General features: G+C 39.9%; 1 protein-coding gene across 1 annotated transcript in view; it reads left to right on the top strand.

The window, feature by feature from the left end:
- The window catches only part of GDI1 (GDP dissociation inhibitor 1), a 49085-nt gene extending 34221 nt beyond the window's left edge, over window positions 1-14864 (top strand). The window contains exon 11 of the mRNA XM_089675231.1: window positions 11466-14864. Coding sequence (XP_089531357.1) covers window positions 11466-11618 — 153 coding nt within the window. The 3' untranslated portion in view covers window positions 11619-14864. The remainder of the gene's footprint in view (window positions 1-11465) is intronic.
- The last annotated feature ends 216 nt before the right edge of the window (window positions 14865-15080 follow it).

A 15080-nucleotide genomic window follows, 5' to 3' on the forward strand; every position in this document is an offset into this window, starting at 1 on the left:
AGCTGCGTCAGCTTTCCCAAATAAGGAAGATGTCAAACAATCTCGGTAAACTTCCATCGTACAATCATAAGGTGCACGTTGCTTCCGTGATGAGAAAGAAAGGGGTGTGCTTGCACTCACCATACGTAAAATGATTTTACGCATGTAGTATAAGGGACACTGGTGGTCATCTGGAACCTGGTTGGAATGTGGCACTCCGATGGCGCTTGGTATACCCAGGGACAATACTCCAGACCTCTCAGTGGACCCTCTCCGATGGTGGAAACTGCTCGCAGGTTTTACTTACACCCAGCAATAGGTAAGTACAGCAACAATAGGAGAGCCACCTTAAGTAGCTCAAAAAAAGCCACCAGGACAAAAAAGCTGATATAGTGTAGTAGTTTATTCAGCCCAATGATGGTAATCACATATTGAAGTAACAGGTGTGTTAACAAACATGTAGCAGCAGGTGGCAACAGCTACAGTTAGTGAATGCAAACAGCACATACACATAAATGGTAGCAGATCGCAAATAGCTATTAGTGTTTCAGATATGGTGGATACATCTCATGCATGAAGAAAAAATTGTCCAAATTTCAAGATGGCTGCTGGGCAAACACGTGTCCCCAGCAGCTAGGATTGGCGTCGGCACGGCAGGCTGGTCCCCTGACGTGGTTCGTGCAATGGCACGTTGTCAAAGGGTGACCTGCTGCCGCCGCCGTCCGTTTAAATACCCCCCACGCATGCGCAAACCGGATGCCATTTTAAGAGGTCCGGCACATGCGCGGGACGGGCGCCATTTTCCCGAAGCCCCAAAAAGACAATATTTGAACGACATTCGTCCATTCATCGAATGTTCAAAGAATTTTCGCACAACTTTTCTTACGAATATTCTTGGCGAAAAATCTACACGTGTATGGCCAGCTTTAAGGTTTACTGTCTCTTTATTTGTCTTTGTACTTGCCATTTATAATACCAGTACCTTGCATATTCAGAAATCTACAGTAACCAAATTTCATGCACTGGCATGGTAACAAATAGAAACAAAATGGTAGTGCAGTTTATCCTTTTCCACTAAACCTGGATGTCAAGACCAAATTTAAGCAGCTTCAGTTATCTTGACAATAACTCTTTGACAAACTTACCTACCTGGAAAAAAAACACATTTATTTTTTTACTTTTGTTTTTTTCTTTGTAAATGTCACTTGTTGCTTGTATACATCCTACAGTTGTGCAACTTTACAGGCAGGATTCATGCGTGCCTAAGCATGGTATTTAAATAAATTGTGTAATATTGTCATATAAGCCTCAATAAAACAGCTGCTCTGATCCCTGCCATAGTATTTTTCATGTCCCCCAGGGCAGTGCTCAGCTCCCCATGTCCTTTGATTGGGGGGGTCCTCCATGCCTTTTTTTTCTTACAACAATAAAACCAGCTTGAAAAAATTTTATTAGGCAGCAAATGGTGTTTAATTTTATCATACAGTACACAACACAGGAAGCAATTCATAGTCCAGGTAATTAGTCATGGGAAAAAGCCTTGCTGGGTCTGCCGTGTAGTGTCCACCGTAACCCCACCCACTCTATGAGGCTCGAATTTTATGCCTTTGGAGAGGATTTTTCTTTTATCTGATTGAATTACCCCCTTCACTGTCACTTCTATCAAGATCCTACAGCATACTGCCTTTATAGCTTATTATCAGTTTTCAGATTGCTGACCCTGAAGTATGTCTTGGGAAACGCACATACACCCCACAATTGCGCAGCTGGCCTGTAACGTTTGCCTCGAGCATTGGATCCTACTTTAACTGCTCACCTTGGCATGTAGTGCAACGAGTGTAGTTAGCCCCAGGGTACTATACAGGTCTAGGGCTGTGGTCCATTTCTATAGCACCCAGACCTTTGAAGGTGAACCACCATGACAGACATGACTGGACAGTACCAGCAATGTTTACAAATAAGACAGGGCCTTCTTGTACCTTTTTACAGTGTCCTGATTCTGGATATACCACTGTATATCCTTTTTCTACAAGATATACTACAGTGCTTTGCATGCCGGTGGCTCTAAGGCAGGGGTGTCAAACTAGTGGCCCTCCAGCTGTTCCAAAACTACAAGTCCCATCATGCCTCTGCCTTTGGGAGTCATGCTTGTAACTGTCAATCTTGTAATGCCTCATGGGACTTGTAGTTTGGAAACAGCTGGACGGCTGCCAGTTTGACACCCGTGCTCTAAGGGAACAGGTACAGCGTGTAAAAGAAGTATTGAGCACATCACCATTTTGCTCAGTAAATATATTTCTAATGGTGCTATTGACATGCAAATTTCACCACATGCCCGTAACAAATCATGCAATCCATACATACAAGGAACACAAAACAAATAAGTTCAGAAATTAAGTTATATGTAATAAAATTAAACAACACAGGGAAAAAGTATTGAACATGCTAACTGAAATTTATTTAATACTTCATACAAAATCCTTTGTTGGTAATGACAGCTTCAAGATTCCTCCTGTATGGAGAAACTAGTTCCATGCATTGCGGGATTTTGGTGTGATTTTGACCTATTCATCCACACAGTCTTCAAATCTTGAAGGTTCTGTGTCTCTTCTATGAACTCTGATCTTTAGTTCTTTCCATATATTTTCTATTGGATTCAAGTCAGATGATTGGCTGGGCCATTCTAGCAGCTTTATTTTCTTTCTTTGAAACCAATTGAGATTTTCCTTGGCTTTGTGTTTGGGATCATTATCTTGCTGAAATGTCCACCTTCTTTTCATCTTCATCATCTTGGTTGATGGCAGCAGATTTTTTATCAAGAATGTCTCTACATTTTTCTATCCATCCTTTCTTCAGTGTTATGAAGTTTCCCAGTACCGTATGCTGAAAAACAGTCCCACATCATGATGTTCCCACCTCCAAACTTCACTGTTTGTATGGTGTTTTTGGGGTGATGTGCAGTGCCATTTGACCTCCAAACATGGTGTTTATTATGGCATCCAAAGAGTTCAATTTTGGTCTCATCTGACCAGACAATATTCTCCCAGTATTTCACAGGCTTTTCTAAATGTTGTACAGCAAACTTTAAATGAGCTTCAACATGCTTTTTCTCAGCAATGGAGTCTTGTGTGGTGAGCTTGCATACAGGCCATGGCGGATGAGTGCATGGCTCTCCACAAGTGGTCCTTGGCTCTTGGGCAACTCAACTGATAATTCTTTTCACACCTCTTTCTGAAATCTTGCGAAGAGCATCTGGTCCTGGCCAGTTTATGGTGAAATGATGTTTCCACTTTTGGATTATGGCCCCAACAGTGCTCACTGGAACATTCAGAAGTTTAGAAATCCTTCTGTAACCAACAGAAAAAGAAAGGGGTATAATACAAGAAGTGCCATCATCCCTAAAGGTACAGTGGAGAGGTCCTCTTGTTAATGGGACTTTAAAGGCACTGATTTATCAGATAGTAAGCTAACAGTTCAACAGTTTAAAAAGCAAACAATTTTTATTTTTACAATTTTTAAAAAAGACATATGAATTACAATACAGAATATGGCGCTATCGTCAAAGGCTGATATTCCAGTGAAAATGTAGAGATAAGTCATGCATGAGTTGTACTTGACGTGTTTCGAGACCAATCACAATCTCTTCTTCAGAAGTGCTCAAAGAGTCATGACACCTACGACAATCATATATAACAATATATGTTTGTTGTAGGCATCATGCCTACATTTTCACTGGAATATCAGCCTTTGACGATACCGCCAAATTCTGTATTGTAATTCATATGTCTTTTTTTAAGATTGTAAAAATAAAAATTGTTTGCTTTTTAAACTGTTGAACTGTAAGCTTACTATCTGATAAATCAGTGCCTTTAAAGTCCCATTAACAAGAGGACCTCTCCACTGTCCTGTAATCAATGCCATCAGTATGTTTTGCAACAATAAGGTTACGAAGGTCTTGACAGAGCTCCTTGCTTTTACCCATCATGAGATGTTTCTTGTGTGACACCTTGGTAATGAGACACCTTTTTTAGGCCATCAGATGAGACTGATATTAATTTGCATTGACAAGGGGCAGGATTGTTTTTTAATTACTGATAGATTGTAACTGGTGTCTTGACTTCCCATGCCTTTTTGCGTCTCCCTTTCTTTGTGTGCTCAATACTTTTTCCCTGTATCATTCCGTTTTATTACACATAACTTAATTTCTAAACTTAATTGTTTTGGTTTCTTTGTATGTATGGATTTCATGGGTGGTTATAGAAATGTGGTGAAAGTTTAGTGTCAATAGCACCTTTAGAAATGTATTTACCTAGAAAAATGGTGATGTGTTCAATATTTATTTGACCCTCTGTATAAGAACTTTTATATAGTCTAAGTCTAATACTGTAGTCTAACACCTGCAGGATAAGGTGTGCTTTCTCACCATTTGGCCTAACGTGTAACGTTTTTAGAACGTTTACCTATTAAAGTTTTGCAGATCTTGTCTGCCTCTCAACTAGAAGTTTCTTTCCAGCTAGTGATGTTCTGATTGTAAGACTCTTATATGTGCACTTTCAGCCGACATTTTCTACCGACAACACAAGCTGACCGTTTGCCATATGCCCTAATACCTTGCTAAAGAAAGGAAGCCTTTGTAACTCCATTGTTAACACCTAGATTACATCAACTCCTGTATGCGGCCCCCTGAACTCCATTAATGCATGTTCAGTCTGTGAGTACCCTCACTTAGCAATGGAGGATTATAAATGATTAGGTGTAGGAACAGAAGGGAAAGACAGCAGTGAGTCTGCTGCAGTCCCAGAGGAGACTTCAAGTTCCCTGGCTCTGGGGCAATGTCTAAACCCGATACCTCTCCATCCACATAACTCTAGATCCTGTACAGTTACCCTACATGTGACCTGTTTGACTTAGACAGAAATCACAGCTGCTATGTCTAACCAGTTCCAGAAGCTATTGCCATATCTGCAACCGGAGGAGACTAACAACTGCATAAACTTTTCTGATTCACCCCGCCCTTATTATACTTTTACCCAAAAATTAGAATTTCCTAACACACTCGCTGCAGCACAAACCAAAGAGGATGTGGACTTGCTACAAGAGGCACCTCGAAGTTTCTGTCCTCACTATTTAAAGTGGTTGTAAACTCTTACATATAGTACACCCAGTGAGATTAAAAAAATCTTCCTACATACCGTAAGTTGTACCTGTTTATCTATAGCGATCTTTCCCCTACATCCATTCAATGTGCAGAACTTACACAGGATCTCTCAGCTCTGAAAAGCAGAGAGTGGGGAGCTGAAGTTACATCAGTGAGGAGAGCTCTGAGAGCTGATTGGAGGGAAGGGACACCCCTCCACCCTTCACACAGCACACTGGAATAGAGCTGGGGCTGTCAATCAGCTGGAGGTCCTTCCCCTGTCACCATTTTGCTCTTGGTATTAGGAAAATTTGTCAGAAGTGACTCCAGCTGCTGACATTTTCATGAGGTTGGCCCCTGGGTCTCATTTGCCAGCTGGAGATGATGTCACTCCCGTGCATGCGTGGGAGTTAAGTCAAATTTGGCATTTCTGAATTTGGACAGTGAGCTGTACATTCGCAGCTTTCTGTACAAGGGCAGATAGGTAGGTAAGTAACTTTAATGCAGAAAAGACAAAGCTTGTCACTACTGCATTAAAATTCCTGCCTGTTCGCCCTTTTTAATTTTTTTACCTAAAGTTCCACTTTAAGAAGAGGGCCTGATTCTACACGTGTTCTGGTTGGCTGCTTCATGCTTCTTACAGAGTCGTAAGATCTTCTTGTTGTACCCCTTGTTATACATTTTGACAAAACTGTGTAATAAGATCTCTGTACTAATGCTTTATGGTAAATAAAGAATTAATGTGGATCAGGCAAGGGCCTTTTACAATGATCAGCCAAACTATTTCCCGCTCTTGATCATTTTGAAGCCTTGTGGACGCAGAATTTAGCAAAAATGGGTCCTTTCCCACTGTGGACCTGGCCATCCTTGGACTTGATCCTAACTCTACCATACCTGCTGAGGTAATCCCCTCCTTTAAAGATTTGTTTGTAGCCTCTTTTATAACCCTCCATTGCTCTAGCAGGTCCTGCCCTACAGCCAGCTATTGTCACCTTAGCAATTGCCTAAACAATGGCTAACTGAGCAAGAGAAATTCATGAAGATCTCTCTTGAGATAGACAACCCAAATCTTTATTCAAAGTTGCCTCTTTTACCTTCATGATTTGTTTAGATGTCATGAAGAACCTCATTAGTCATATCTAGAGAACGTTTTTACTTTCTGTGCATGTGTACAGAATCTTATGGTGTAAAACCTGGATAACAATTGCCTCTCGGGGGAGCAAGAAGGAATTTTTTTCCCTGTAGGAGCAAATTGGATCATGCTTTGCTGGGTTTTTTTGCCTTCCTCTGAATCAACTGTGGGTATAGGATTATAGCTTTTTTTTTTTTTTTTTTTTAATGGTTGAACTGGATGGACTTTTGTCTTTTTTCCGCCATACTATATAACTGATCTGGAGTGGGAAAGATGCCTTTCATGCATGTCCTTCAAGGGAGGCTTCTCATTGGCAATTCCCTCAATGAATACATTGAAGCAGCTACTGATCGGTGAGGGTCCAGCCCTCTTTATCCCAGATCACAGTTCTATCTGCAATATGTACCTCCTACTGTGCAGTTCTCAGCCATGCACCCTTCCCAGACACAATCATCATTTACTATGGGTCTTTCTGGTTGTGGCAAATGTTTACTTCTCTAAGGTCACCAGAGCTTCTAACTGGCCTTCCTCACACTAAAGGGTCACCCTCTCTTGGGGAGGCGATCAGGCAGTGTATGTACACTTACCCCAATTTAAAAAAGAGGTATAAAAATATTTCTGTCTACCTTTTCCTACAAGTATTTCCAATTGCTCTCCTCTCCTTACCTCTCTAGTTCTCCTCCGCTTCTACTTACTTGGGAAAAGAACAAGATTTCTTAACCCCATTCATATCTTATCATTACAATGGGTGTTAACCTCCTTTTCCCACCAAGGAATAGATTTCAGGGCTTACCAACCCCTACATAAGAACACCTGTCCTTGAAGGTCGTCATACTGCGCTGCACTAGATACATTGGTATGATTGGTATGGTCAGAGGTGCTCCATGAGAAAACCATTTGTCTAATCCTTAGTTATACTTGATATTATGTACTTCTGCATCCAAATCTCTGATGGCAAAGAAATGATTACCCTTGGTTGAGGGCATTTTGTGGGTTAATTTTTTTTCTTGTCTGCTTTTCCATGTTTTTTTTACTGACGTAAATGACTAATTCCATTCACATTGTCCTGGGCAGGTAGTTTTTCTAATATCCTTACTCCCTGGATATTCCATATATTAGTGCAATCCATTCTCATGTTGGATGCCTCCTTTACAGCCCTATTTAGGCCCAAGATTCTCATGCTTGGTAATCTTCTGGAAAAACAGCTCCACCTAGTGAGCTAATCGAAACAAATATAATACTGAGGGCCTTGTGCCGACCATGCTTCCTGCTGAACCGGCCGAATTTTGATCCATGTATGGCCATGTATGGGCACCCTGGTTCTACATAAGTTGGCCACAGCTAATCACATGGTACAGATGAACTATGATTGGCCCTGTCTGTACCATGTGATCACTGTGACCACTCAGAGATTAACACAATAGTACACAATGAATGGAAGCCATCTATTCTGTACAATTGTCATGTAATCTGTTTTAATTGGTCACAGCGATCACATGGTACCGGTAGCAGGGCAGTACACTGATCTGTCATCCACTGTGTCGGGTGGACACAGCGGGTGACAGATTGCACTGGGTCCCGATCCAGGGAGGACTTCATTATGACCTCCACCTGGATCTAGAGTTGTCCTGCTTGGCCATCATTTGACTATAGGCTGGGCAGGAACTGGTTAAGGTTCTAAAGGCTTAAGGTTTTTTATCTTTATGCATCTTTTGCATGAAGGTAAAAAACCTTCTGTGTGCAGATTTACCCACAGTTCCCCACCAATACTTACTTGAGCCTGATCATGGTCCAGCGCTGTGTATGAGAGAAGTATCTCTGACCCCTCATTGGTTGAGACACAGCAGCTCCCGTTGATATCAATCACAGCCAGTGAGGAGGGAACAGGGGGAAAGGCTGAGCTGCGCTTTGTGTGTCTCATAGACACACGGAGGCGGCTCTGAAGCGAGCACGTACAAGTGCCCCCAGAACAAGCAGCTTGTCCTGGGGCTCTCAGCTGGAAGGGGGGGGGTGTCCAGTAGCGCCAGTGGGGGACCCGGGAAGAGGAGAATCAGGGCTGCTCTGTGCAAAACCATTTTACAGAGCAGGTAAATATGACTTGTTTGTTTATTTAAAAAAAAACCTTTATTATAACTTTAAGGCGTATTAAAATAGCTGCACCTTGCAAAACAGTGTTGTTATTATTTATTTTATTTTTTTTTACCATCCGACACACCTGACCCCTTATGAATAACAAGATATGAGGTAGTGCTGTGGTCAGATACATTCAAATTACATAAATATAATGCAACAAGTCGATAAAACTATAATTGCAGTCAACTCACCAGCATTAAATATCCAATTAGCCTTTTGTAAACTCAGTTCATAAATTTCTCATCCACATGACGTAGTTCACTCCACCTCGTGGTAAGTGCACTCCATAAAACTCACTGACTCACATTGCCTGTCATTTTACTGATAGACAATAGTGCATTCAAGATATAATCACTCCACTCTTGCAAAGTTCAAGTTATACGGTCGTTTTCCCCTTTAAAGGGTCTCTGTAAAACCATTAACCCATTAACTTTTTTCAAATTCCAGTTTAAATCCTACTCACAAGCATCACAAGCATAGCGCTCATCAAAATATTGCATAAAGTGCATTGGCAGTCAGGTACAGCCTCGCCTGTACGCTGAGTGATTGGCGTCTTACCGGGCCGTTCCTCTGTGACTTCCACCGGGCATTGATGTCACTTCCATCTGCCATGCAGTCCGACCCCAACTTTTTTAAAGGGTTGGGATCAGTTCACTTCCAGTTGCCATGTGGTCCACCCCGAACGTGTTTTGTCTGCCAACTTTTTTAAAGGGTTGGGATCGATTCCTGTGTCCTGTACTGCACTCAGGTACATCAAAATTCTTGTTTTTTCTTTATTAGTGTCACTTTTTCTTTATTACATTGTACAGATGTGCCACTTCACAGGCAGGTTTAAGGCATCCCCCAAATTGTTCTTTAAAGGAGTTGTACATTTTAAATGTTGCTCTTCAAGGCATAAGGATCCATGCACACTGGGCATTTTAATAACGCTAGTAACGTTAGCTGTGTAAAGTCACATTAAAATGTGAGTTTTTCAGCGTTTTTTAGTGTTTTTGCATTAGCATGGTGAAAAAAAGGTCCAAAAACACCGGTTTGCTGCAATTTACCATGTTTTGTCACGTTTTTCAGCATTAAAGTGTTTTTACAGCTAAAAAACTTCTCTAGAAACCCACTAGTCCTGGGGTTTTTTTCCAGCCAAAAAATGCCCTGCCAAAAAACACTGATTATAGTCTATGTGTGCATGGACACATAGGATAACATGCTGGGGGGTTTACTGGCTGTAGAAAAAAAACATCAAAAGCCAAAAACAGCCGCTGTAAAAACGTCCAGTGTGCATGAGGACTCAAAAAGAGCTGCTCTCTGCCAAACAGTATTTTTTTTTTCATTGGTACTTCTACTCTGTCACAGATGCTTAGCTCAAGATGCCATTTGTTTGACAATTCCTATTAGCCTTGAAAATTAAAAAGTTGATTTTCAAGTTTCGCCCCTTATTTACTTCAATAGTAATCAAACCCAAGCAGATTTGCTTATTACTAGCAATAAGCCAATATGGCTGCCCTTGTATATGTACAGTATATCAGGGGTGTGGAAATTTAAAAAAAAACTACTTGTCCAGGGACTAAATCGGTGTCCAAATTAGCTGTCCCTCATGACAACCTAGTTGTACTGACAAAAAATTTTTTTTTTACCAAAACCCTATTTAAACCCCCAAACATTATATATTTTCTGAAAGCAGTGACGTTCGAGAATAAAATAGTGGTAGTTCCAATTTATGTCACACGACATTACCACAAAGGTCTAGGAAACACAAAATTTCAGAAAAAATACACTTAATTTTAATGCACAAAACACAAAAGAAATTTGCCCTTTTTTTTGTAATGAGGTTGCACCGAGTTTCACGTGTGTTTGTGAAATGGTGACAAACTTTAGTACCCTATATTTTCTATAGGTGACACTTTTAAAGCCCATTCTAGGTCACCATTTTGTGTTATAGAGGAGGTCTGGTGATAGAATTATTGCTCTCATTCTGGCGTGCGTCACGATATGTAACATTTGTATTGCAATCTACATTTTCATGTGTGAGTGCCCCAATATGTGTTTTTACATTTGTATGTATGTGCGTATATGTGGAGTTAGGATACCTCAAAAAAAAAATTTTTTTTTTTTGGGGGGGGGTGGGGTCTGGGGTTTTATATGCTTGGGTGTTAAAAATTAAAAAAAAAACTTCTTTTTTTTCAAACTTTTATTTTTTTCTTCATCGCATAGGGGACAAAAAGTCCCATATGTGATGATTTCTGGTGACAGGTTTTCTTCATTGAGACATCTAGGGTCTAATAGACCCTGCATGTCTCCCCTGTACTCAACTGGATGTAATGCAGTGCACATCACACTACATTACATTCTTTTCCAGCCTCGATGGCCAGGAAATCTGTCAACGGGGACCCGGAAGTGACATTATAATGTCAATTCCAGGTCAGGCGAAGAAGAAGAGGGGAGTGGACGTGTCCCCTCTACACACTAGCACCCGCTGAACTGGTCCCGGGCCCGTAGATGGGAGGTATGCGGGAAGGCTGGCACTGTGGGCTATGTGGAAGCAATCGGCAGAAGCGCTGCCGCCCGAATCCTTCCACCTGACAGGTGAGCCCTGCTGCTTGCCATATGTGCATTTAAAGCTAACAGTTTAAAAGACTACCTGCCCGGTGCCCGGAACTACATGTCCCGGGCGTCGGGCGATACAAATTGAACATCCCTGTATATATTCACAGACTTTACTTAGAAACAATAGTTTTTTAGAACTCCTAACACATTTATAATTTTTACATTACATTGATTTTTACACCTGTATCTAAAATAATACCTGAATGACAGAAAAAGTTGGAAGGTAACCACACCCCCACAGTAGTAGTGATGTTCTCATTATAAGTGTTGTTATATTACCTGTTCAATTAAATAACAGAAAAGTAAGCATTTGTGGATGCCTCACACAAAGTCTTTACAAGCAAATTAGATCTGAAACGACCTTTCTTGGTCAACTATGGTCTGTGAAATGCTGACTCTGTTTTTCACAGTGGAACTAAATTTTTAAATTAAGTCTACCTGTGTGTCTACCCAAATGTTCATCTGATAGTCTTCTCTATCCTGCAGGTGTTCTGTTCACGTTCCTATGATGCCACCACACATTTTGAGACCACATGCAATGACATCAAAGACATCTACAAGAGAATGACTGGAACAGACTTTGACTTCGAGAACATGAAACGCAAGCAGAATGATGTTTACGGGGAGGAAGAACAGTGAATTGGGCATTTGCTTGGGGTCGGGAGGGATAGCAATGAGTTGAAATGGAAAAACAACTACTTTTTTTTTCCCGAAAAGAGGGTTGGTCTGAAACTTTAGAACGAGCATGTGGGGGGAATCATGTTATGTGATGAAGCTGGGAATGGAGGTTACCTAGTTGTTGTAAGCAAAGAAACATAGCTAAAGCTTCCATTCTTACTTTTGTCCTCATGATTCCAGTTTAACTTTTTAAGCCTTGGGCTAACACTGTGGTGGAGCTTCAACCTCTTGGTTCCTCTTCGATTCAGTTCTCAAAATGTTATCTCAGCTGTACAAGCAGCCACACACTTGTTTTACATTTTTAGCACACTTAGCCCAGGTTTCCCCTCATCTCACAACCAGTTGCGAACATATATGTATAAAGTGCTTACTGATTCAATTGTTACTTAATCTTGCCCTACTTACTTTGACATATTCATGGTCAGAGTAGCTTGCAGACGTTTCTTCTGGTGATTGGCAAAGGCTTATCTTAACAAATAGATCAGCAGGATATTTAGATTTTTTTGTGTTGTCAAACTTTCACTATGCCTCATACCATGTCACTTAACATTCGAACATTGTGTCAGGATTGCAGTATCCTAAGTCATTGAGTCCCTACTTTTAAGGTCCAAAAGCAACATAAAGCCATGCTGGTCTGGAGGACCTATGTACTGTACATCTACATATTTTTTTTAGTTCTTATAGTAGGATATTTCCACCGAATGTGGAGGTCCTATATCCTGTTGATTTTGTTTCCATGGCTTGTCTCCTTGTGAAGATCTTTCCAACAAAAACTAGGATTTAAGTCTTTCCCAGACAGTTCAATGAAGTTTGTGTATAATGTTGGCTTCAGAGACTTCGATGCCATATGTCTTCAAGTCATAATTATTATGTCCCCAGCTAGTTGCGGACTATTTGGCCAGCAATTATCATGCAACATGGCCATTTTTCCAGTTGGCAGTTGGCCCCATATCACACAAAGGTTCCCTATCCTGTTGGCTTTTAAGATAATCAATTGCAGATTGGTTGCATACTGAGCAAAGCTTTTTTTCTTGTGATATAGAAGTCTTATACCCACTTATTTCTTCTTAGCCAGGTGATTCCACATCATAACAAGCCTTAGTAGAAAATGACTAAGGCCAGACTAGAGGACTGGAATGTGGCATTACATTTCATGTTGAGTGCCTTCAGAAGAAATTTCTTAATATGTTCATTTAAAGAATTATGTTTAATAGAGTTCCACAAAAGAAAGGTTCATCATCTAGAGTCATTCCAACTTCCTGGGGTATCATAGGTAAGAACATTTTTAATGTGAAAGCCCACACTTCGATATTTCAGCAGACTATCAAGCTATGTTTTGCCTACAGAGTCCAAGGACTTGGGCACACCTTTCCATATCAAGGTCTTACAACTAATCCAAAAAGTTGATTGATTACATTACATCAAGTATACAACTCATATCATCGATACCATAAGCTGAGTTGGCTTCCATCCCCAGTGTTTTCTCTAACAAGTGGCTTAAAAAGTTACATTAACATTATTATTTCCCTAACCTAATTTATTTAACTTATTAGCAAACAGGTCTTAAAGCCATGAGTTTCAAAAACAGTATGTTCATTTTCTGAGGGAATACACTAAAAGAGAGAAGAACAATAAACATCCTAGTTTGCTGGTAACTGTGTAGTGGCTGAAGTACAGACTATATAAAATATTTTATTCAATTAAAAATGTCTTAGAACATGAGATCAAAAGAAAAAAAAATAAAACTTTGAATAGCCTAGACTTAATCACTGAAGACAAGGGACCAATTTCATCACTCATGCTCGATTTCTCGTAAACCAATAGGCTGCATTTATTTGATGGTTGAATGGCCTCCATGGCTTTGGCAACAAGAACACTATAAAGGTAGGCCAAGCAACCATATTGAAGTCTTCTGTACTTCAGTCACCACTATGGTTACAAAAAAAACAAAAAAAAAAACACTACAGGCTACATTATAACTATGTTAAGCTCTACTTAGGTCCTTGTGTTTTTATTTCAAGCATATTTCCTTTCACAAAAAAGGGCAGCGTAGAGTATTGATCTGTTTGATCAACAAGTCACCATGTAGTAGATTCATTCCAGTGAGATCAGATCCAGTTTGTCAATTAATATACTTAATTGTAAGAGATCCTTTTATACAGACTTACTGTATGCAGGAAATCCTGCGGTGATCACTATGTACAGGTAATTTGGTGTCTCCTGAAGGTCAGTGATGAAATATTCCTCTGGTGCCATACAGTATGTCTTCTGTGTTGGTGACAGTGGTTTATGGAACGTGCCTCTTGCAGTACCATTTGCATGGCTCGGTTTCTGGACCTAGGATAAAGTACCGCATTGAATACTTTAATTATTTTAAATCCTATGTAGTCTGTTAAATTTAACCCACAATATAATTTTGCAGTTATGGTAAATGCCAAAAAAAATGTTTATAAAATAAAAAAAAAAATCCGTAGAACATTTTAAACAAAGGGATATATTATAAAAATAAAGTGTGGTACTTGAAACGTGGTGTAGAAACCCTTCCATCAATAATGTTATTAGTGATCTATAAGGAATTTATTTTTTTTACCCGTTAATCTGTTTCTGAAATTTACCTTATTAGGTGGTTACTGACAATGACGACTCTCCTCTATGCTGGTCATCACTGAAAATTTCTCTTGTCTTGTTTGGTGGTCGTCATCCAACATTGTGGTGACTTCCAACTTTAAATCTCCTTTTCTGTGGTGGTCACCCTAGAATACGGATCTTTTCTTTTCTTGCTGGTTAAACACAGAATGTTAATGATCATTTTGGTGATCACCAAAGAACTGCATCTTTCTACAATGTTGGTGACCATCCAAATATTCCTTGTCTTTGGTTGTCTTCATTTTGAAGATGGATCTCTTCTCTTGTAGTAGTCCTTCTACCCCTTGTAGTGGACACCATGAAGTTTGGACCTTGTCTCTTTGGGTGGTCACTGTACATACTATGGATCTCTCGTGTTGTGGGTTTCTTCCAAATACAGCTTAATCCACATTGCTGTCTATATAATTTCTTTCTTTGAAATGTTGATTGTCTTTTTTTCTCTCAAAATATTTATCAGCTACTTTGCATTGTCTGCCCCCTATAAAAAGATCTTCTTACTAGTAGATATTATTAATTTACTGTGTTTGACAAAAACAATATCAAGTAAAAATGTTGTGGAAACTCTGTGTCTTGTTTTAGGTTTTACCAGCTCAATAAACCACACACACACACCTAAACAGGTTTGCCTTCATGTAGGAATAAAGTACAGTAAAATGATTCTAAAGTCATTAAATAAAAAAGGCAGACACTACCAGACTATGCTAATGATGTTTACTAAATGAAGCTCAAGATGTGATACAAACTTGAGGATCAGTTACTGTTGTCTGCAGTCTTGGA

This window comes from Staurois parvus, unplaced genomic scaffold (assembly GCF_062004578.1).
Source record: "Staurois parvus isolate SC_StPar_1 unplaced genomic scaffold, SC_StPar_1.0 ptg000154l, whole genome shotgun sequence".
Taxonomy (NCBI): Eukaryota; Metazoa; Chordata; class Amphibia; order Anura; family Ranidae; genus Staurois; species Staurois parvus.